The sequence below is a fragment of the Centruroides vittatus genome, unplaced genomic scaffold (genome assembly GCF_030686945.1).
Source record: "Centruroides vittatus isolate TY-2023 unplaced genomic scaffold, ASM3068694v2 contig_89, whole genome shotgun sequence".
NCBI classification, from domain to species: domain Eukaryota; kingdom Metazoa; phylum Arthropoda; class Arachnida; order Scorpiones; family Buthidae; genus Centruroides; species Centruroides vittatus.
Window position 1 is genome coordinate 725,965 of NW_027122580.1, and position 25,679 is coordinate 751,643.

The window sequence follows — 25,679 nt, forward strand, 5'->3', positions numbered from 1 at the left end:
CGTATATTCAATTTTCCCTAAACATGGCGTCGCTCTAGCCACTCTAGTATATTCTAGCTCGTTGTCTACCCCAAAACTAACAAACACATATAAAAAAACAGACAATTCGTAAAATTAAAAATTCGTGGGAAGAATTTGCTTTCGAAGAACCGCTTTTCTGCGATGTGCTGTGTTAACAGTTTCTGACATACAATAACTAACAGTATGTTGTTCCAAAACATTTCCTAAATTGGAAATAATTCGTAACCATATTTATATATATTTTACCAATAAATAAATAAAAAATATCTGTCAAATTGTACGCTTTCTAAGCGTGCAAATATTTTTATCACCCAGTTGTGGACCCGAAATTACCGAGTCTCTTCAGTCACAAAACCTGGAGGTTTTAGTAAAACCAATGTGATCATCTCGCATCCGTTGATGTTGAGAGAGATCATTTTCGCAGTTCAAAGATTTACTTTTCTCGCCCTATCTGCAACCGATGAAGAGTGTAGACGACTGTTTGTAAACAATGACTGATGGATCAGATTCGGAAAGTGATTAGGTGATTCAAATTTTTTATCATTTTCTCGAGTTTTACGTAATCTACGTATACTTTTATGCAGAATAAATGGTTTTAAACATTTTTAGCAGACTTTTTGGTCGTTTTAAAAAATAAGATTTATCTTAACTTCCCAAATTTATTTACTTAATGCACTGTAGTATTTTTAGATTTGTCATCAGAAACTCACTCATCTATTTTGTCGTTTAAAATTTCGAAATATATAACTTCTCGTGCAATATTTGATTTTTATCGATATACTCGTACTTTTTTCCTACAATAATTTCATTTGCTAATTTATAGCTTTTGAAATTGAAGCTGAAAATTTAAAAACTGCGTGAAAGAAATTCTATTTTTCATCTTTGTTTACATTTATGGAGAGGACATGAAAAGCTACTTTCTTTAATTGATAATCATTAACGTTCCATACAATTACTGTAAATATTACTGAAAATAAACTTAATGTGTATCTTATTGTGTTTAATTTGCAAATTTATTGTTTTAAGAATTTCATTAAGCGATATTTAAATATATTACATAATTATGGAAGAACAAATCAAACTTTCAGTCATTAATTAATGTGTTTGAATATTTTTAATTGAATTTTATTCGAAAAGTTAAATTGTCTTATTCTTTAATATCAAATAAGATTCTTATAATTTAATTATTTAAGAAGTAAAGAGTAATAGTTTTTATTTTTTAATAAATGGATTTATTATAAATTTCACAGAGACTTGCATAATGACGACGTTAAGTGACGGAAAGGTGAATTAATTCCTACGAACGTTTCGGCCGTCTAACCTAGTTTTTGATGCTCGTTATTCTTGGCATCATATGCCGTAAATTTTTAGCGTCCTGTCCATGCTGACCGAGGCGATGAAGTGTGCGTGTTGGCCGAAACGAACGCCCGTGGCCAGAGCGGTGTGGTCGGAAAAGACTTTCAGATTGTCCCACTGTTTACATAAATATATTCTGTAGACAAAGAAAAAACAAATAAGATAATTATTCGTGTATCGCATAGACAATCTTAAATACAATTATTACAACTATATTGTGTTCAAAAATTAATAAATGTCTAAAAGTTTGAACCAAATGATAGCTGGAAATGGCACATTCGTGAAAGTTTAAATTCAATTCGGGTTGAAGTTTTTCAGACACATCTAAATGTTATTCAAATTAGTATGATTTCAGAATTATTAATTATTTATAACATTATTAACATGCAGTGTTCTATTTGCAATATAAATTCTTGAATCATTAAAATCAAATATATAACAAAGCATAAAATCCCAGCAAAACTGGGTTTTTAGTGTTATGCTGTTATAAAATCAAACGCACCAGCCGGATTGCTTTAAAGAATAAACGCGAGCGGGAGAGAGGAGCGGTTCGGAGAAATCGTCGGTCGTATCTCGCCGCTCGTTTCGACCCGGTAAGTTCGAGAACGCTACCGTAGGTGCGCACGTCCGTAGAGCTTATGACTTATCTAACTCCGCAGTTGCTCTTAATGACGTATTCGTTGCCATAAAGCACGAGTTAGTCTGATGTCCTAGAGTTTTTCACTCCTCCTTCCTATCCTTAATTAACATTCCAAATTGTCTCTAGGAATACAAGTGCCAAATCACTTTTTCCAGAAATATCTCAAAAAAATCTCCCAACTATTTACTGCTCACAACTTTTTTTTTTAAATTACTTATAAGCACCTTTAAGACAACTTATTTCTAACGACAGAGATCACTACCAAACGTATGAAAAATCCAGTGTCTATCTTATTTCCGTAAGACGGCAACTAATGACGAGACGATACGCTAACCTAGTCGTAGGAGCCGCGACCAGCAAACTTAAAACCCAGCTAAAGGAATAGGCCACAGTAGTCTCCCAAAAAAGCATACAGAGCTTGCAAAATTGGTAACCCGAGAACAGAGCCGTAACTAGGGTATGGCCAACGTGGCCCCCGCCATAGGCGCCGAGAAGGTTTCGGAATAATATGTATTCAAAATTAATAACACAAAAAAACTTTTATATTTATATTTATATAGTATTTATGATCTGTAATTTCTGCGAACATATATTTCAAAAATAAACCACCATTTTTATTTTTATTTAATAACAAAAATTAAAAAGGTGCCATTTTTATTCTTGGTCATAGGCGTCCAAAATCCTAGTTACGGCACTGCTCGAGAACACTACACACTATTTTGGGATCATGTAAGTTGTCTGTTTTCCCCAGAGACAATACCACCATCTTCTACTGGGAATCCTTCTTTATTTATAATCATCAACTCTGCAATTCTGATGTACTCTGATCACTGAGAAGCATTTGCAGTCTTTCACACTGAAAGTGATCACTTCACCCCCTAAAAATCCCCCATTTAGCCCATCTTTATTTTCTTTTGCAGACTCTCCCATATTATTTAATCTATTTAAATTGGTTCAACTTACTGTGTATATTTTACCAGGATTTTGTGACTATTTTAATTTTTATTATAATTTATGCTAATTTTGTTTACATTGTATTTATTATAAATATTTATTCTTATACATGCCTCCACTATTCCTGTTGATGTAAAGAAGACTATTCAAATTCTACCCTGAAAGTTAAATTAGCTTAACTGAAAGTACTAGAGTTGTAACTAAAGTTATTTTGTGTTTTAAAAAATTTTAACAGTACCTATTTTATTTTCTTGACATTATTTTCTAAACAGTGTGATACACATATATTACAAGTTATTTTCTGCAAGTCAGGTTTAGTTCAGTGGTGGGATCACTATGTAAATGCAGAAGAGGCTACTGAAAAGGGGATGGCAGCTAGATTTAAATTACTTAAGAATTAAAATTTTTATAGACCAAATCAAGTTTCTTTTTGATTGCACCTTGTATAATAAATGTTTAACAGTCTGCAAACACAATGCACAAAGCTAAACATAATTAATAAAATATAATAATTTAAATTTTTAACACAGTTTTTCAATTCATAACAGAAATTCAAATCAATAAAAAAACAAGTATTCTGGAATGTAGAATTAGATACTAAAATAATAAGATTTACTTAATATTAGTTTTTATAGCGAGAATTTATTATGACCAGATGTAATAATCTTTAATTTCTTAGTTTTTAAAAGAAATATTCAATTTTCAATCTGCAAGAATTTATTTTTTACATTGTTCCAAAATGTGTTAAATATCATTGAATGAAATATCAAATTAGTCATCGAAATATCTATTTTAATAAATATAATATCAATATTAAAATAAAATTATTTACCTAACATCAGTACCAGCAACGGCTAAAAATGTTCCACTCTGATCAAAACTTAAATTTTTAACCTAAAAAATAAAGAATTTACATATATAAAATTAATGGCAATTGTTATTTATCAAGAACAGAAAAGCAGATTAAAGTTTCAACTATACCTCATAACCTTCATCAAGGGTAATTGATTTAAAATTTTTCAATTTTCTTAAATCCCATAATTTGACAACTGAATCATCTGCTGAAGTTGCCAAATAGTAACCATTTTCTGAGAAAGCAATTGCAGAAATAGGCCCAGAATGACCAGGAAAGTTTGCAACATTTGTCCTTTCCTTCAGATCCCAAATTTTAATGAGAGAATCAGATGTACCAGTTCCAAAAATAAGACCATCTGGATGAAACTGTGCTGTTGTCAAAGCTAATAAAAGAACATTTTTCTAATTAATAAAATAATAATTATAACATTCCTTTGAATAATAATATTTTAAATGTTATATATTGATAAAGTGTTTTTTTGATAAAGTAAAATTATTGACTAGCTAGTCGTTACCCGCAACTTTACCCGTGCGGATTTTGCAAGCAAACACCGTTTATTCGGTATTTCGACAACCGTAGTAATTGTTATATAACACCTATCGCCGAGAATGACGAGAATTGTTGAGAATCAAACAAACTGTTTTCAATTTGATCAATTTTCTGGAACGTTTACAATCGTTCTATAATTGAACCAATACGCAATAACAAATTCAAATTTAAAACGGTTAAGAAATCGAAAAATATAATAATATTTGTAACAATGTCTGAAATGTTATCAATTTAATACACCTAAGTATTCAATGAACACCGAACGTAGTCGAAAGCAAAAAAATTGCATCTAAAATAGTACAGTAGAAGCCGTTCTTCACGTTAAGCCTTAATGCACTCCCTCTCCCCCTGCGGGGGAATTTTGAAAAATCCCTTCTTAGTGTGCGTTTCCACGACGTACCCTAACTGTGTACCAAATTTCACCTCTAGGTTCGGTGGTTTGCTCTGGTTGATGATGAATCAATCAGTCGGGACAAGTAATTTTATATATTTAGATATTCACGGTTTCAGTTATCCATGATCACAATTCAAAAATAAAATTCTAAAATAAACAATTTGTAAGCTTTAAATTGTGCACCATTCTGAGGTCTCATCTCATTCCACTGAAGACATAAATCATCTTTGTCCAACATATCCGTGCTGTGTCAATATATGTTACCCACCATTAGTCACTTAGTAACCATTTTAGTTGCCAGACTGACTGTCATACCACAGTGCTTTTGTTTAAGTAACTCTACAATTTACTTAATAATGACCTCAAAATTCAAGCATTGTGATGTTGGAAGTTTGGATATGCCAAAGAGAAACCTTAGAGTGCTTCCTTTAAGTGAAAAGATAAAAGTTCTTGACTTAAAAAGAAAAACATATGCTAAATGACAAATTTTTATTGAAGTATGTTGTTGTAATTGTTCTATTTTATTATTAGTTATTCTTGTTTACCTCTTACTGTACCAAATCTATAAATTAAGCTTTATCATGGGTGTGTATGTACAGAAAACAAAGTACAGTACATGTAGGATTGATATTATCTTTGGTTTCAGGCATCCACCTGGTCTTGAAATGTAACTCCTACAGATAAGAATGGTTACTGTGTATCAGATGTATATCATTTCATTTTGCTAATGAAATCAAAATTAATGATAACACCATTGCTATATTAATTTTTGTTTCATTTTTTAACTCTAGTTTTAACTCTACTCATTTTTTATAGTAACCATCATATACAATTTAATTATTAAATAATTTTCAACTCAGAAGACAACAGTAAAATACACTTTTGCATATATTTTCTAAATAATATGTGTATGAAATGTATTAAATGAAACAGAATTTCAGTCTTCTATTGGATGATCTGCTAATTCCAATCCACCAGGGCCCAGATTCACAAATTCTTAGAACATATAACATAGTATTTCTCCAATATCATAAAGTTAGCAGAATAATATTTTATACTTCATATTCACAAAACATGTCATAACATTTATAACAGAAAAAAATGATAACGAGAGTACACTTTATGATATCACTAGTAACTGCTTCCATTTTAATAAAGCCAATTGGAAGGCATTTCTTAGTGACATATTTTCAAATTTTCTTGCTTCAGATGTTTGCAATATCTTAGAAAAGATAATATTTTATTTCATTAGAATAAAAATGTGTGGGAGTTCCTTTTAGGTAAATTGTTTAATATGTATAAACTGACAATACTTAAACCTCACTTTAGGATTTACGCAGAAAATTACAACAGTTTTATTGCAGAAATGAACTAATATTCTTTGTGACATTTTTCAACACTGTAAATTCACTTTATAATTCACACTGAATATTGTATCACATCAGTGAAATAACTGAATCAAAGATATTTTAGAATGTTATTAGTCCTAATTAAAGAAGGCAAATCAATATATCTAATATTATAAATTATTCTTATTTTATATTGAGTTATAAAAAATGTAAATAGCAATTTTAATATGCATAATACTAACATCATTCACAATTACCACATTTTATTACATTTACTGTTTGAATTTACCAAAGGATAACATTGAGATCATCATATTAAATTATATTGTAATATTTTTTCCATAAAGATAAATCGACAGTAGAGCATCGATTATCCGACGCAATTGGGGACCGGAGTTGGTCGAATAACTGAAAAAACGAATAACCGAAAAGTATGAAAAAATATATTATTAGTATAGTATATTAGTATATCCCATGTTATTATTGGGTTGTTCGGAAAGTAATTTCGTTTTTCTATTACTAGAGGAATTAGATGTATTTTTACAAGCCGATTTTATTTTAAACCACATTTTCATTATATACTTCAACAGCTGACATTTTAAGGCTTATTTGTAAAAAATTTTGTTTGATTCTGTACAATTGTTTTTTTTCGGTGACCCATCAAATTTGGAAAATCGAAAGCATCATTTTCGGCATATTTTGCTTTTTTATAACTAAAAAATCAAAATGCTGTTCAAACAAGAAAAAAATTGTCGTACATGTTTGGAGAAGAGGTGTAGAGAGAAAGACGGTGCCAAAACTGGTTTACAAAATTGCGTTCTGGCAATTTTTATATCGAAGATACACCACATTCTGGACGGCCATTCGAAGCCAACGAAAACAAAATAAAGGTACCGATTGAAGCAATCTGCCGTATAACAACGCGTAAAATCACTAAGAGATTAAATCTGTTAAATCAAACCGTTTAGTATTACTTAAAACGAATTGGTTTCGTTTCGAAGCTCGATATATGGGTTCCACGTGTTATTAACGAGAGATGCTCTCTATGGTTGGATTTTAAAGAAATTTTTTTTTGAGCTTTTACCAGACAATTTAACAATTGATTCGAAAGTGTACCGCCACGGAGTAAACAAATTGAGTAATATGGTCGAACAGAAAAGGCCAGAATTGATTAACTAACAGAGTGTAATGTTTTGCCACGATAATGCCAAATTTCACACAAGTTTGGTAACTCGTCAGAAACTGTTATAACTTAGATGGAATGCGTTATCGCACCGACCGTATTCGCCAGATCGGGGACACTCGGATTATTACTTGTTCTGGTCTATACAAATATTTTTAACTGTAAGACATTTACTTGAAATGTCAAAAATCACTCGGATCAGTTTTTTGTAAACGATCAAAATTTTTATGAATGTGAAATCGTGCTACTACCAGAAACAATGACAACAGGTATTTGACCAAAATGGTCAATATATAATTCAATAAAATATTTATTTATTATACGAATATTGCATTTATTTTTCTATGGAAAAAACGAAATTACTTTCCGAACAACCCAATAGTATATCGCTATTAACCTACTTCGCATTGAATTTTCATCGATGTTAAGCCTAACAAAATTTTTTAAAAATAGTAATCGTCGCTATTGTATCGTTAAAAATTATTTCTTTATTTTGCACAAAATAAATACAAAAAAAGAAAAAATTGAAAATTAAACCTGGTTTAAATACTGGCCTCTCTTTCATGGTCGAGCCAGTGTTGCCAGCTAAAACACGCAAACATTTAACAAAAATAATATTAGAGTATCCAAGACACAGCCAAATATTGTAGACCACATCACTAGTGGACACTTGAATTTGCCGACTAGAATGTGGTCGGTCGATCGGGGGTCGGATAATCGATATTCTACTGTAATTTCAACTCACCATGAGGAGTAGAAGTGTCTCCAACCTTTGTCAAAACTCTGCCTGTTCTTAAATCAGAAAATGCCCAATGCTCATCTGTTGATGTACTAAGAAGATAATCTCCTGTTGCATGTAAACTAAGACCTGTAACTGGACCTTCATGAGCTCGAATTGCTTGAACAGTTTGAGAAGTTGGTACATGCCAAATACGAATAATTGTATCTGGAGAAGCTGTAATAACTGTCTCCTAAAATGAAAAACAAATTTATTTATTTTTTAATAAACTGGTAGTCAAGAGTTAAAAAAATTTAAACTAAATCCAAACAATTTAATAAAAATAAATTGTATATATATCTGAAAATACAATACAGGTAGCTCTTGGTTTACGCCTGCTCAATTTACACCGATTCACAATAACGCCACTGCACAATTTGCCATTTTGTGGTGTAGTTCCCCGATTTTCCTTATGCTAGACTGATTTTCATTTCAGTGTTGATGTATATACTGAGCCACAACATTGTACATTCATTAAAACAAAGATTTTTATTGAATAATTTATTTTCTCTGTTTAATATTATTGAGTATGTATACATTTGCATTAAATTAATATTAAAATACTAAATGTTTAGGTACCCACAAGTAAAGTTATTAAACCTAATAGTCCAATAAATGGCGTCCGAATCCAGAGCGCCAATGAATGCGAATAGTTCGTATCCCGTATCGGTTCGTTCAGGAAAACACCTTACGACGCAGTAGCACTTCTGCGATCACAAACTATTGTTAATGAGACGAAACCAACTTCAATTTTTCCACCCAAACTAATCTTATATATGCGCTACGGCAGCCAGTGGTCGATCAATCAGCGTCTCCGCTCATCTGTAGCTCTATGTTGGGTTAGCATATCATTTCAACTATGGAAAGTTTGACAGATGAACTTTGTGAGTTAGACAACAATTGGGAGCAAAGTGCAAATGTAAAAAGGAGCATCATTGCATCCATTCGACCATATTCCGAAATTCTTAATGAAAAGAAACAAAAATGTAAACGATTAAAGACGGATACTCGTACTTTTTTCCGAAAAATGTAAGAGATTCAAAATTTTGAAATATCATTTGTTTTTCTTAAGATGTTGTAATAAAAACATTTCACTTTATTTTATTATAAAATATATTATAAATTTAATTTTAAAAAATGTATGTATTCTGTATTATATTGTATTGATAAACAAAATTATTTGCTTGTTTTTCATTTATGTAGAACCAAACCCTATACCTCACTGTAAATGTGGGTTCATTTTATGCCGATTCGATTTGCACCGGCTTTTGTAGGAACGGAACTGCGACGTAAACCGAGGGCTACCTGTATATAATATAAATTTCATGTCACTGTTATTTTAATTTAAATTTTAAGAATTACTATTAATTTAAAATTAAATAATTATTATTATGTATAAAAAAAAAGAAACTTAAAGATATTTACTTCTTCTGTATGATATATAACAGATGTAACTTTCTTTGTATGGCCTTTCAAAATTGTAATTACTTGCTCAGTATCTTTATTAAAAATAGTTGCATTTTTGTCATTTCCACCAGTCAATATTTTACTAGTATCACTGGGACAAACATCCATTGCAAGAATACCCGGAACACTAGCACTATGCAAACCCTATAAAAATAAAATAAATTTTAATTTCACTGTTTATTTAACATTTTTAAAAATTAAATTAGTTATTAAAGTTTTTTCATATACAGGATGTGATGCAAGTGTGTGATAGGAACGAATATCTTCTGGCTTAGCAAGTTCTTCTGGAACAGTCTTGCCTCTTTTCTTTCGTTCTGTGGTGAGAAGAGTTGCTTTATCTTGTAGCTATATAGATCAATAAAAAATAAACTTATTAAAAACAGAACAAATATCGAAACAATTAAATTTAAAGTTTTAATTCAAATTGATTGAAGTAAGAAAAAATACCTTCTGAATAACTTCAGGTGTCATTCCTGCTTCTTCCATTGGTTGTTCAGCTAAACCACCTGCTTCTGCACCATATTGCTTAATAAATAATTAAACTGTTAATCTTTGTTATAATTAAATTGCATTATATTAAATAAATATTAAAACTTACTGGCTGTTGCACTCCTGGAACTGCTGCTATACCAGCCTGAGGTTTCAATGTTGCCAAAGCTAAAATTATAATTTAAACAATGTTCATTAAATTAAAATTATAATTTATGAAATTTAATCAGATTCATAATCCATTTACCTTCTCTAGCAGCAGTTACTTCTTTTGTTAAACGAGCAATTACACGGCAAGCAGCATCATGTTGATATAATGCATGTGAAAGTTCTATAAAAGATTAAAAAAAAACAAAAACTTAAAAACTAAAATTTTATATTAATCTAAATACCATATTTACTCGCATATAAGATGATCTTGCATAAAAAACGAAGTATGACTTTAAAGACCAAGATAAAAAAAATTAGATCTATTAATACAATTCTAATTTTATTTCATTTAATCACAAATAAAATATTATCAAATGCATGTATTAAGGCAAACAACCATGTTTTCTTGATATCACTTTTTGTCTACTCGGACTCGCTCTCTGAAGCTTCATTACAACTCTCCTCTTTTTCACTTTCACTTCACAGAGCATCATCCTCTGATCTGTCGAGTGAATTTGAAATGCAGTATTTCCCGAATGACCTTTCTGTCAGTTCTTGAGAAATGCTTTTCCACACATCTGATACCCATGTAGCAAAACCAAAAGATTATAATGCGCATGACCGGAAAAAGTTTATTTTTAATGATTCAGAATGTGCAAATATTCATTAAAAATAGAGTTAACAAATATGAAATAACTACATTTATAATCATTGCTAAGTGACCAGCTATTTTCAGACCATCTCTTTGAAAGCAATATTCACCTTGACCTCGATAGCACCCAGCTATAATGGCAGCATGAACTTCTCTACACGATTCACAAAAATTATTGCAAAAAACGCAAAGAATCCTTTGCTCGTGCGTATAGGACAACCTAGGTTTTTGAAGCAATGAAAAATGAATAAAAACCTCATCTTATACTCAAGTAAATATGGTAAACAATAACCTTGATACCATTCATATAAAAAACTAGCCTGTTTGCAATATTCATTGACACTCAATCACATGCATTTTTTTTTTAACATGCATAAGGTAGGTAGTAGATTTTCTGCTGATTTTTCAATTACACTGTACATAATTCTGAAAAATCCTGTATTGTATCTTCTTTGCACATGCCAAATTTCAACATCATATCTAAAATGAAATGAGCTGGAAATAAATGATGAGAAGGATAAGATGTTTCTCAGAAAATAAAGCTATGAAAACATTTAAACTATTGAAAGCAATAGTACCCCAGGCTATCTTACTAAGACAAGCATTTAGGATTGTAGCAACTTGCAGAACGTCCAGTCATTACAACACGTATAACTGATAAACATCCATTACTTCATTTTTGATGACATCGGGTTGCTGAAAATGACATTAGAGCAGGTAATTGTTGCATATGCATGTGATAAGTCAAAAAAGATTTTTGACTTAAATTTTTAGTTAGATGGATAGCATGGAGTATGAGGATATCATGGAAGCAAAGCCAAGACACATTTTTTAAAAATGTAATTTATTTTATAATATTATCCAATCACCAGTGAACATTTTTTGTCTTTTACATAATTTACTGTGGCCATAGACTCAAATAAAAGGTTGAACCTCCGTATATTTTAAATGAGTTCTTGGTGTGAAAAAAGACAAGAGAAGACATCTTTTGGATAGTCTACACTTATGATTATAACTAAGTCAGTTTGATCAAAAATGCCCATGAAAAAACTAGGATGCATGGAAAACTGCCACTATTACAATTTATTGCAAAAAATTTGAAATTAAAATAATTAATTATTATGTATTCTTAAAATGTTATACTTTGATCTACCAATTTCCCTATGTATCAGTTTATTTTTGACCTTTAATTAAAATTGTTTTACATAGTTATGTTAACTATTACTTTATTTTAAGAATTAATCATTTTTAACATAGATTAAAAATTCTGCTTATTGTAATAACTTTGGGACTTGCCTATATTGATAATAATGACAAGACTGGTAGTATTAAGTAAGATAAGTAAATAACACTACATTTTATAAGTCAATACTTAATATTTAATAAATGTCTTCCTTACCTTGGCGAGCTGTTTGGAGTTGTTGTCGTAATGTAAAACTATGTAACATGACAGCATCCTACATTTATTAAAAATTAACACAATAAATAATGTAAAAAGAATCTATTTATAGTTTTGCTAATACAATTTACTAAAATTAATTTTTCAAAACCTGTTGTATTTGTATTAATAATTAATCTAAAAGTAGGAGTTCGACAGCTAAGATAATTTTTAAATTTTACACAAACGTTAAAGACGATTTTAACATTATTATCTAACAGACTTTCAACTTTTAATTTTAGTGATGTTCATTAAATATATTAGTAGTGCAGCAGAGTCCTAATTAAATTAGATCCAACAAAGATTTTGCATTATCTGAGGTAAACTGGAAAAGAGTACTTTTACCAACAAAGATAAGAAGCTTTGAAAAGAATTTACTCTTGTGGAAGTCTCACTACAATATGAATTTTAAAAGGACATTGAAATTTCAATTGTAATCATCATAAAACTTTGATTTTGTAGCAATGGTTGTACACTTTGTCAATAGTTTTCTACCTAAAATTCTGTGTTATCCAAAGTATGTTCATCCATTTTACCTTGGATAAAAAAGTACTCTTCTGTATTACTTCATACAAATATTTTGTAAAATATTACCGTATTTACTCACATATAAGACGAGGTTTTTATTCATTTATCACTGCCTCAAATTCCTAGGTCATCCTATACGCGCAAGTGAAAGACTCTGCATTTTTGCAAATAATTTTTGTGAACTGTGTATTTTCATTTTTTTTACCGGATACTTATCCTCTTGTTTTTAAAAACATAAGTATTTTATCTGGGTCATTTGAATCGTTCTTGTACCAATATATTGCAAGGAGTAAAGGTTAATAGCAATAGGAAAAGCAAAGCTTTTGAATTGAATTCCAGATTGAAATTCCAAAATCACACGGGAGCACGATATAAGTTTTAATCCATTCCCACACGAAAACATGATTATTTGGAAATCAGAATTCGGAGAAACTCGTAAGTGTAATCGACGAAGAGTCGATTCGACCGTTAAGAATTGACAAAAAAGGTTTCTCCGTTGTCCGGCTTTACGTGAACAAATTATGTTGTCGATTTTACAAGATTTTTCCTTAAAGTTTAAAATGCCAGTAATTTTTGTGGGACAGTGTGTGCATTTACATTCATTTGATATTTTACTTGTGATTAAATGAAATAAAATTAGAATTGTATTAATAAATCTAATTTTCTTTAGTTTGATCTTTTAAGTCAAACCTCATCCTATATGCAAAGTCATCTTATATTCGAGTACATACGGTATATATATATTTTTTTTTTACATTTTTATAAATTTCAATGCATACTTTATTATTGAATCATGAAATTTTAAAACAACTTGGAACTCATTAGTTATTATGTTGTAGCTTTTTTAAAATTACAATTACAATTAAAACAGCAACTTTGCTTTTTACAACTCGTGACATCAAAAATAGTAAAACTTTTTGCAATTTTTTGTTTTTAACTATGTTTAGTCTTCATTGCATTTTGTATTTATTGAGTACTTAGGTGTATTAAATTGATAACATTTCAGACATTGTTATAGATCTTTTTATATATTTTGATTTTTTAACCAAATGTTTAAACCGTTTTAAATTTGAATTTGTTATTGCATATTGGTTCGATTATAGAACGATTATAAATGTTCCAGAAAATTGATCAGGTTAAAAATGTTTGTTTGAAGCAGTAAAATGATTCTCGGCAATAAAGGGTATGTGTTATAAAACAATTACTATGGTTGTTGAAGATTACTGTTGATAGTAATAACTTAATTTCCAAACGTACAATATTTACCAAATCAATCAAATCGTTTGCCCAAGCAATGCCGGGCTCATTTGCTAGTAATAATACTAAACATTCTAATGATACATAAATTACTATATTTTAATGCATTTTCATCATAAGTAGGCAAATAAGGTAGAATTAAATTACAGTGCACTCTCACTATAATCCAAATAAATTCTTTTCACTTTCTGCTAAGTATTGAAGTCAAAAACAAACAGTAGTCATTACTTTTTAAAAATCATGACACACTTAAAATGTACTAAACAATTTAAAATAAAAATCTGTACTAAATACCAAGTAAAATTGTTTAAAATACTATGTTTCCTTGATTAAATTTGAAGATTCAAATAAATCCAAGTCTACAAATAAACTCTGGGGAATAACAATGCTGTTAAATATAAACCTGAGATTGACACGCGAGAAACATGATGAAGTACTGCACTGTATAGGGTAATGTAGTTTGGAGTGGCAGTTAAAGATTTTAACTAAAATTCCATCTCTTCAAATTGTTTTGAAGTTGGACAGAATTTTTTATTCCAAGGTTTACAGGAATATTTTTTTTGGAATTATTAATATAATAACCAAAGTATGCTTGTTTGTTCATGGTTTCATTTGTTGTCTTTCTTTCTCAACAGTCATAACACATTGTAATATTTATTATTTATGATTCTTTTTTATTGTTATGTTGTTATTATTAATATTAATAGTAACAGTTTTATATTATTTATTAATTTTATTATTAAAATATCCAAAGTTTAATTGTTAATCAGATATGGCTACTTCATGTCATTTGGCATTACCATTTTTTTATTTAGAATTTTCCCTTACCTCATTTAAGAAACCAAAAAAATATCAAGATCTCTATTACTCAGAAAAAAACAGCAAGAAAACATTTTTCAAGGTTATAGAATTTTTGGTATGGTTCTGCATATGGATGCAACTGGCAAAAGTATCTATACCGTCATCATCTGCTACTTTATCCTGTTGGATCAATCTGAAAAGTAAGTAGAGTTTGTTGGGAACAATATATTGCTTAGGGGGCTCTGACTGACCTGACTAACAGAAAAGGCAGAACTATATTCAACAATATTTATAATTTTACTAGTTTCCCATCATGTCTGACAGAGGACTATGTAGTAAAACTATAAATATTGTTGAAAATAGAACATGGGAAAGTTGTAATCAAATTCATGAGTCACAAGCTTATTAGCCAAAGAATAATTAGAAGAACTTAAATTGGAAAGAGCTGATGAGTCTGAACCAGAAGATGATAGTTAGATTTTGATTCTTACAAAGACATTGAAGCAGATACAAATGACAATGTACCAGTAATAACAAAACTAAAAGATGCTGAATTGGATTAACTATGAAAATGGTAATTATTTCAAATGTATCTGTAACCCAAAAACAGTCAATAAATGGTTCTTATAGTTTGGAAAACATGTGAGTTTTAAGGTACTTCTTTCAGTTTTTACCCACTTGTCTCCTGTTACAAGGTAATAAATTCTGATCTCAAAAAAACTGTGGGTCTACAAGGGATACGCGTTTCAAAAACAAATCCCCAGGGTTTAATTGAGGAAATACAGTATATGTATTGCCCGTAGTCCTTTTTGATTTTTTCTTTACGTATAACCCTCTTAATCTTCACTTTTCGTCGAACCAAATATTTCTACACAATAAGTAGTTCCGATTAGCAAGAGTGTACTTATTTAGATAACTTAAAAATAAATTTAAATGTAAAAAATAAGCACACATCAATTTTCTATTATGTTTTTTATGATAATTTTCTTCTCAATTTTCAACTTGTAATAAAAATAATTATTTCAATAATTTAAACAGGAAATTATTTTCAGTACAAAAGATTAAAATTTTTTAAAATATAGAAATATGTTAAAAAATTTAGAAAAATCTAAATATAAAATTTTATACCCATTCATCTTGAAGAGCTTTAAGAATAGCAGGAATACTGGTGGCCGAAGGAGGACGAGGTTTCACAACCGAAGGAGCTGAAAAGTATTCATATAATATAATATTTAAATATTAATTAATAATCTTCAAAAATCATCAAGAAAATAAAACTTTCATTTTAATATTCATAAAGTTTGTGAATAGCATTTAGTTAAAAGCAATAAAAATTAAATGATTCAATTAAGTAATACTAATAATAAAAATAATAATGGTCCAGAAGTACTCAGCAGAGATAAATTACAAACTTACTACCAGACCTGTGCATTTGCTGAGAGAAATTTTTATTAACAAATGTTTTCAGTTTACTCCCATAAGCCATCATCAGGTTTTTAAATCCATTTTTAGAAAATGTTCCACAAATAGAACATTCCATTTAAATTTTGACTTTTGAAGTATTCGAAATACAATTTAAAGTTAAACAAGTTAAATAAATAAATTATGAAAAATATAAGGTTAACAAAATACAAATACAAATGAAATTAAGAAAAATATAGAATAAAAACTGAAAGTATAACACAAAAGCCAAATATGAGTATAGGCGACACATAATTCGGGGGATTTTATGTCCTAAACCTTCTTCCAATGCTGTATTTCCAAGTTGAAGGTAATGCATTTGCATTAGGTTTCTCAAACGGAATCCCGAGATCCCGGTTGTTTTTTATCCCGGGAAATCCTGCAAATTTCTTAAAGATTCACTTTTTTCTTATTCTGTGTCAAGGTTGAGGAAATTTTGCAAATAGAAAGTATAATTAACTCGTAAACTGTCAGAATACATTTGTATTTATTAATTTTAAACCTACTTATTAGTTCTTTAAATATTTGCTCGTTATGGCGTGTCACAAATGGTCAATAATCAATACGTGGCTTATTTGTGGTAGGACTCTCAAAATTCTTTACTTGTCGGAACTTGTAATATCTGGAATAATTGCGCTTAAGCCGTCTTAATTTTTAACCGTGCCCGGTAGCTTCGATAACTGCATAATGCCAGGTTAGGCAAATTAGGCAAGGATATAAATAATAAGAAAGCTGCAAGTACGAAGTTTTTCTCCGTAAACCCGATTATTAAAGACAAACAAACTGCCAAATTATTGGGCTACGATGTTTCTATTAAAGCAGTCGAGGTAGACAAATCGAGAATGCCAGAGAGCAAAAGAAGTACAATCTCAAAAACAAACTAGAAATCTTCCAGGCTGCATGTGAAAAACACATAACATCTGTCTTCTCTTAAATGCATTAAACACGATTCCAATCACATCAATTGAATCGGAAAGGGCATTCTCGGTAGCAAGACTTTTCATTATTAAAATAAAAATTAGATTGATTGATCGGAGTATTGACCATCTTTGCTTTTTAAAATCTTATAAAAATTTACAATAATATTTTGCATTATGTTTTATTTAAAAATCAAAAATTACCTTCTAAGTTAGAAGCTTGATCTAAATTTGTTTTTTTTTTTTTTTAAATTTTTAACTCAATTCAAAGCATTTTTTTTTTGTTGTATGCAGTTTACAGCAAACTTTAATAAATTTTTTCTATTTGTGAAAATTTCTACATAATTCATAAAACTCTTCAAGCCTGGAATAAATTATATACAATAACTACTCATTGAACCTTTAAATGCAATTCCAGAATAAATAATGCAAACTGTTAATTATTTATCCTGGAATTGCATTTAAAGGTTCAACAGGTAGTTATTCTATGTAATTCAAAGGTAATTTTTAATATATATCTTACACAGCATTATTAATATGAGTTTGGAAGTTGCAGAATGTATTAAATTACTTTAAAAAATGAAAAATAATTATATCATTTGATTCTAAGATATTTTGTATATCTTAAAAATAATTAATTCTATCCTGGGAAACAGTTCACTTTTATCCTGGAATCCCGGGACAAACAAAAGACCGAGATATGAGAAACCCTAGTTTGCATCCTTTGCATTTCAGCACTGCTCTTGTAAATTTCTATTTTTTCATATCCATAGCAATGGTTTGAGAATGTACCTTTTTAGCAATGTTTGCTTCATCCCACTTTATAACAGAGCCTTTCACCTGTGACACTGTCACTAAAATTGTATTACTAAGGACTTTTTCTACATTGTACCTGTACTCCTTGAGTTGCCACTATGAGGTTTCTTTTTGGACCCTTAACTGTTGTTTTTCATAGGGTATTTTGTATATCCAGTCTGTTGTTTCTTTAGTTTGTCTTTACCATTCCTCAGTAAGTTGTAACTATTAGGAGCTCTTTTGAAAACTATTCTTGAGTTTTTGTAAGTTGCCAGCTCATTTTACTATAAATAAGTTGACAACTTACAAACAATGAGTATACAAAATTCCCTATGAAAATCAACAGTTAGGGATCCAAAAAGATTATGTTGGAGTCACAAAAAGAAACCTCTTAGTGGAGACTCAAGGAGCATTAGTGCAATGTAGAAAAATTCCATAGTAATACAATTTTAGTAGCAATGTCACAGGTGGAAGGCTCTGTTATAAAGTGAGATGAAGCAAACATTGCTAAAAAGGTACATTCTCCAACCATTGCTATGGATATGAAAAAAATATAAATATACAAGAGCAAGATCAAAGAGTAATGCTTGAAATGCAAGGGATGCAAACGCATTACCTTCAGCTTGAAAATACATCATTGAAAACAGTTTAGGACATAAAATCCCCAAATTATGTGCCTCTATAATCATATTTGACTTTTGTGTTATACTTTCAGTTTTTATTTTATATTTTTCTTAATTCCATTTTTATTTGTATTTTGTTAACCTTATATATTTTTTAAGTTTATTTTTATTTATTGTTAACCTTATATTTTTCATAATTTACTTATTTAATTCATTTAAGTATCTACATACAATCATGGAACACCGGGGATGTAAACCACACTTTCAGGAACTTCTTGCCGGTGTTGGACACAAAACGAAAAATCGTCGTTAACGTTTTCGAACTTGGTAGTTCTTCTTCAGACGGTTAAAAAACTAGGAACGCAGGTTGAACAATGGAACTAATTATTTTTAAATCGAAATCGAATGCTTCACGATGCAGCTGGTTGATCGGACATGTGCATACGGTGCGAGTAGATGGCGATTAAAGGTCCGTGTCGATCAGGGTCTGCCAGGTGGTGGGCAAATTGAGTTCTTCTTTATAGTTTATGCAGGTGGTGGCGCGGCTGTGTTTGTAAATGGAGATAGCCTCCAACCACCTCAGATGTTCAGGGTGAGGCGATGTGATGATAAGCCTGGCTTGGTTGAGGGCCGCTTCGATGTCTGGATCGGTCGCGTAAGTTGAGAGAGCCGTAAAATTTCTCCCATGGAGAATATCCGCATTGTGCTCACGTATTCTGAATCCCAAGGATCTCTTGGTTGAGCCGATATAAACAAGGTTTCTGTCAAACCTGTGATCCTTAAGAGGTATGGAGTAAACGCCCGGAAGTCTGTTGGGGTCGGGGGAATCCTTCCCGTTACAGAGGATGTCCAAGATGGTGGGACATCTTCTGTATGTGATCTTAATACGGCGCTTGTGGGTGATCCTCTTATATAACGACGCCATGTACAGATTATATGTGACAGGGATCCGTGTCTCATCCTCAGGTTGATTGCCAAGACGCGAGCGGATGTCAGAGATACGTGCTGTACGACGGTGACAGTTAATTAATCTATTAATAAGCTTGTGGTACCCGTGGATGGTCGCTACGTGTCTGATATGTTCCAATTCGCGCCACCACAGACGCGCCACCACCTGCATAAACTATAAAGAAGAACTCAATTTGCCCACCGCCCGGCAGACCCCGATCGACACGGACCTTTAATCGCCATCTACTCGCACCGTATGCGCATGTCCGATCAACCAGCTGCATCGTGAAGCATTCGATTTCGATTTAAAAATAATTCGTTCCATTATTTGATCTGCGTTCCTAGTTTTTTAACCGTCTGAAGAAGAACTACCAAGTTCGAAAATGTTAACGACGATTTTTCGTTTTGTGTCCAACACCGGCAAGAGGTTCCCGAAAGTGTGGTTAATTCATTTAACTTTAAATTTGTATTTAGAATACTTCAAAAGTTAAAATTAATGGAAAATCAAATGGAATGTTCTATTTGTGAAACATTTTTTAAAGATGTATTTAAAAACCTGGGATTATGGTCTGTGGGATTACGCTGAAAACATTTGTTAATAAAACTTTCTCTCACCAAATGCACAGGTGTTGTTGTAAGTTTGTAAAAATAACAACATTTAAAAATTTATTCTGCCTATAATTTTATATAAAATTTCAATTCTAATAATATTAAAATATACTTTTATCTTAAATTTTTCAGAAATCAGAATTGGATTCATTATATTTAAGAAAATAAATATATTCATAAAATAATTATCAGATATGAAGGTGATCACCGACGATCACTGTTTTATAATTTCATCGATTCAACAGCTTGATAATATCTAACATTAAAAACTATAGTAATAACTTTAAACATTTTAGAACGAAGAAGAGGTCTTGGTTCTAATTTGTTTAAAGTGTTTGGATCAGTTTAGAAAAAGTCTAAAAATGCTTGGATGTTTGAGTTAAATATTGTACTCCAAAGAAACAGTTATTTTTGATCAGAAATTTATTTCAAATATTGTATTCCCTGTAATAATCACTCACTTTAAAGTTGTTATTATAATTGTCCATCTAACTGATATTGTGAAGTAAACTGCACTGAATAACCTAAATAGCAGTATAGTACATTAGTGAGGTTCAATATTATCAAATAATCAACTATCAATAAGATAATTTCCAATATCAAAGTCAGAAAAATGAATATTGATGAATATCATTATTGATATTTGTTTTTACTGTTATTGGAAATTATCAATATTTAAAAGTTAATGAAGGTAATTCATCCAAATGGTTCTTTTATATATTTGCATGATATTCCAATTTAACTAGTTTTACATTAGTTTTTATATTAGTCTCTTTTGGAATCGTGCTCTTTTTCCGATTACAACGTTGTTATGTTTTTACTCCAATAACTGTCCACCAAAAAATGAAAATAAATTGTTCAGTGAACAATTACAGAAAACACGGTAATTGAATTTAATGCAATGTATCGACATACATATTTTATAATAAAAAAAATTCATATTTACTTTTAATTTCTATCAACATATCTTCTGTTAATTCTTTTCCATTAATAGGGTCAGTTCCATTTTCTTGTATATATTTCACAATGAGTCTCTTGTCAAAGATACTTCCAGATATCGGAGACAAAACTGGTTGTTCGGGTACCTCGTTACTAACTGAAAATAAATTTTTACAGTAGAAAATTAAAATCTTAATATTCATTAAAAAAATTGAAAACAAAACTTCCTGAGGTGTGAAAAAGATAAGATAACACTTTTATGCATTGTCTTGTTTGGATGTTTTTTAAATAAATTTTTTAAGCTTGTAAAAAAAGTCAAACTTACTGTAATAATAAAAATAATCAAACAAAATAACTTCTTTATACAGTTTAAGTTTTACATTGATTTATTATCATACAATTAAGGAGTGGAGAATAATTGAAGAGGTCAGAAATATTTTTAGAAACAACATGAATTCAAACTTCAGTTCACAGATCATAACATTGTAATTTAATAAATAATTATTCTCTTTTGAATGCATATTAATTTGACTAAATTTTGAAAAAAATATTTGAATAGGCAAAAGTTTAATTATTATTTAAAGTTATAATCATATGGAAAACATTTTGAATTTTTACTGAAGTAGAAAATGTTACAAACAGAAATTTTCTGTCCTACACTCTAACTGCAATTTAATTATAAATAATATAGGTCTACTTAGAGGCATTAAGTCAGATTTAAGTTTGTGCATGCAGAGCTTGTTGTTTGCAGGACAAAACCAACATTTTGATGCATTCTCATTCTTATGTTATAGTCTAAGAGAATTAGACTTTAAAGTACATTATTAAGTTTATTGTTGAATTCTTTTGGTACACAGAATGAGTGCTATATTTTTTTTGCTTCAATGGTTATCAATTTGAATAGCCTCAATGTTTGTAGGTCTATTATCTAACAACAAACAATGTACTTACATAGGCTAGCTATATGTTTAACATTTAGCTATGCCAACTAATACTTATCGTAAAAAGCTCTTAGGCCTCGTTAGGGCTAGAGCTAAACTACAATTCCTAACGGAATGCAAAAGGAACGGACTATATCCGATGTCATTCTTTCGCATACATCTCCCGCCTGGTAGTGAACCTCTACTTAAGAAGGTGAGGCTATTATGTCTCAACAGGGCTATTCGAGCTACCAGAAAACAGATTTTCTCAAGACTCAAAGAGCTAATAGAGACCGAAAACTCGCTATTCATTATGGACCCTGACGTATTGGCAAGAGAGAATACTAGGCTAATTCCCATCCAAGAGCGTCTAAGTGCCAACCTAAAAAGACGCTACCATAAGAAACTGAACTGGATACTAAGATTCCAAGTACCAGAAAGACGACAACACCCTACGTTCCCGTTCGTCATATGGGACAATGTTAAACCTCCTAAGTTTGTCATGGATGTATTAAAACATGGTCCGACCTTTGCACCTCCGCCTCCTATAAGCGGATATAAGGACCTCATTCCAGATTTGGAACTCCTAGTAAAAAGCCTACCAGATACACAAAAAGAGTACTACAGATGGTTAGCCACACTAAGAATGAAGAAAACTAAAGAACAACCTGAGGTCACCGAGCTGAGAAATAAACTTCGACGCACGAGCGAGTGGATGCAACGTAACGGGATCATTCTCACCAGGGCGGATAAATCTAAAACACTAGTCCTCATGAGACGCAGCACCTACCATCAAGGCTTAAAGGAATACATCAATATCACCCAATGCGAAAAGGAGAATGAGAACGTGGTAGACAAAATGCAAAATAAAGTTAAGAGATTTGCAAACTCCAAATTGGCAAAACGCCTGGCATTGGGCAACATAATAGTCGATTCCCCGGACACACTAAGACTTTTTGCGTTTGCCAAAACGCACAAAATGGGCCAACAATTACGTCCAATAGTCGATAAAATCAGAGCTCCCACAAGAAAATTGGAGAAAGCCATTCACAACCTACTTTCTCCCCACCTCAAGGGCTTCCCATATACCATCGATAACCCAGTTGAGCTCATCCACCTCCTTCAGGCTGTATCTTCGACGCCGCAGTATATTACCATACTAGATTTTAAATCTATGTACCCATCGGTGGAGCTCCCTCCAGTCTTTTGCTCCCTTAGGGACCTTTTGCTTAATTTGACTCAAGAACAAGCATTACACCACCAAGTCATTGAATTAGCCCATCTGATCTGTTACAATTCTATCTTTGTGTTCGACGGAGAAGTCTACAAACAAAAAAGAGGAGTCCCCATGGTTAGCCCAGTATCCGGGGCCCTATGCGAAATGGTCGTTAGGCAACTAGAACGAAAAATACTTCCGCTGTTCCTCCCGAACATCTTACTCTATAAGAGGTATGTGGACGACATCCTCATCATGTGGAAGACAATACCTGACATCTCAAATTTTGTACAAACCGTTAACGATAATCCCTACGGCCTAACGCTGGAAATGGAACAATCTAGCAATACTGAGGTCCATTTTTTGGATATAAACATTAAAGTAGAAGGATCCGCCATCATCACATCGGTATACCGTAAACCTTACGCCGACCCTATATACATACCGGTGGGTTCATCTGACCCATTCACCTACAAGGCTGCAGCATTTAATACTTTGATTAAAAGGGCATTTTCCCACTCGTCCACCACGCAAGCCCTCAACACCGAATTGAATTATATCAAGAAGATAGCAGCCAAGCACGGTTACCATGGTCTAACACACCGTCTAATTGAGCGACTTCAACACTCACAATATGCACCCACTACGCACACGAAGACCAACACTGGCCAAGATGAACGTACACGCCTCCCAGTCACCTTTAACCCATATGTTAAAACGATATACGCTGAGATCGCTGGAAAACAACAATTACAAATAGCCTATAGAAGATGCCCGACAATCTACGACATCCTCAGAAATGGAAAAGGCAGTCCAGTTCGTGGCAGGCTTCCTGGCGTGTACTCTATCCCGCTGAAAGATAACAGATGTAACGAGAGCCTTGTATATATCGGCTCAACCAAGCGATCTTTAAATACCAGGGTGCAAGAACATCAAGCGGACCTTCGGCACGGGAGGTACACCACGGCCCTAACCACCTTTGCATCTGATCCCGACATAGAACCGGAGTTCGACAAAGCCGACATCATCGATGCTACGCCCCACCTGGAACAACTAAAATGGCGGGAGGCTATATCCATCTGTAAGGCTAACCATCAGACCACATGTATAAATCGGAAGGATGAGATTAATCTTTCTATAGCATGGCAGGCCCTCATAAACAACGATCTATAAATACCAACATCAGCGCACGAATGCGCATGACCACCTTAATGTTCGTTACGTGAGTTCCATATTTTTGTTTAAACATCTGCGTTCTATTTTTAGATTCGGTTTTTTATTTAAATGTTTACGTTCCTTTTTCGAAGTGTTTCGTCGGAATTTTCTCTACCTGAAGAAGAGCTATTTTAAAAGCTCGAAAACGTTTGTGGAAAGAAGATTTTTCACGCAAATCACACCGGTAACAGGTGCCATTTTTTAGTAGGCTAGCTATGCATATCTTTACTAGATCTTTCTTAAATCCCTCACCGTTTTAAATCTACAGAGTGCCAAACCAACATTTAATCATCACATTCAGTAGATAGACTTGGCTGAGCTTTTCTTTTTCTGTCTCCCAAAGATCTAGCACCTTATTCTGGCCACCATCTCGTGTCTGAAAGAGACAGTGTCCGTGTCACAAAGGTTGCTGACTGGCTAAACACGTTGAGAGATCATTGCTTCTCTCAAATGCAATTCTGGACAACCCTTTCTCTTGAAGATTTTCTTGTCTTTCAGAGAAAAAGTTGCTAGTTGTTTTTCAATAAGTCTTTTGTCTGTAGCCTTGCTTTTGTTATATTGATTATGGATGACTGGATGGGGACTTGCAGTAGATAATTGTGTTAGAGAATGTTCTGTCTCAGGAAACAGTATTGGTTCAAATTTTATTGGTAAAGAATATGAAAAGAGTAAAATTCAAGATTGGATGAGTGGAGATGCATGTGTTACAATGAAAATAAACATTAACATGTTAGCCAGATGTAGGTTGAAATTAAAGAAAACATAAGTAAAACTAATAATAAAAACCAACAGTGAAAATAACTATAATAAAAAGGCAAAGGAGGAAGAAAGGAAAAAGAGAAAAGCTACATGAAAGTAAATCTCCAGGATGTTGGATAGGGTATCAGCTTCACAGTGATTAATGTTTCTGAATTTATAGATTTCAATGGTTTCATTAATCTTGGCTAAAGTAAGTTTCCTAGTAAAATTAATAATTGAAATGTCATTCAATAGGACAGTGTTATCCTGAACAATCTTGCTCTCTCTCTCAAAAATAAATGAGAAAAGTAGTTAATGAATTAAATTACATAATGACATGCAAGAAATAACATAATATCTATATCATGCCATTTCTTGCAATTCATATTAAGATTATATGATTGTTATGGTACTAAATTTCATTATCAACAAACTA

At 31.5% G+C, this 25,679-nt stretch overlaps 1 protein-coding gene across 2 annotated transcripts in view; it reads right to left on the bottom strand.

The window, feature by feature from the left end:
• Positions 1–1,230: 1,230 nt before the first annotated feature.
• Positions 1,231–25,679, bottom strand: part of Prp19 (pre-mRNA processing factor 19) — a 33,243-nt gene continuing 8,794 nt past the window's right edge. The window contains exons 2-13 of one of the 2 annotated variants that reach the window (XM_067280729.1): positions 21,162–21,311; positions 15,991–16,067; positions 12,238–12,295; positions 10,284–10,367; positions 10,146–10,204; positions 9,995–10,072; positions 9,776–9,892; positions 9,506–9,691; positions 8,048–8,273; positions 3,953–4,209; positions 3,804–3,865; positions 1,231–1,513 (exon numbers count right to left, since the gene is read on the bottom strand). In XM_067280729.1, the coding sequence (XP_067136830.1) occupies positions 1,372–1,513; positions 3,804–3,865; positions 3,953–4,209; positions 8,048–8,273; positions 9,506–9,691; positions 9,776–9,892; positions 9,995–10,072; positions 10,146–10,204; positions 10,284–10,367; positions 12,238–12,295; positions 15,991–16,067; positions 21,162–21,311 (1,496 nt within the window). In that variant the 3' untranslated portion in view covers positions 1,231–1,371. Of the gene's footprint in view, positions 1,514–3,803; positions 3,866–3,952; positions 4,210–8,047; positions 8,274–9,505; positions 9,692–9,775; positions 9,893–9,994; positions 10,073–10,145; positions 10,205–10,283; positions 10,368–12,237; positions 12,296–15,990; positions 16,068–16,278; positions 16,376–21,161; positions 21,312–25,679 lie in introns of those variants that run through there. The other variant, XM_067280730.1, reaches the window with a different exon arrangement.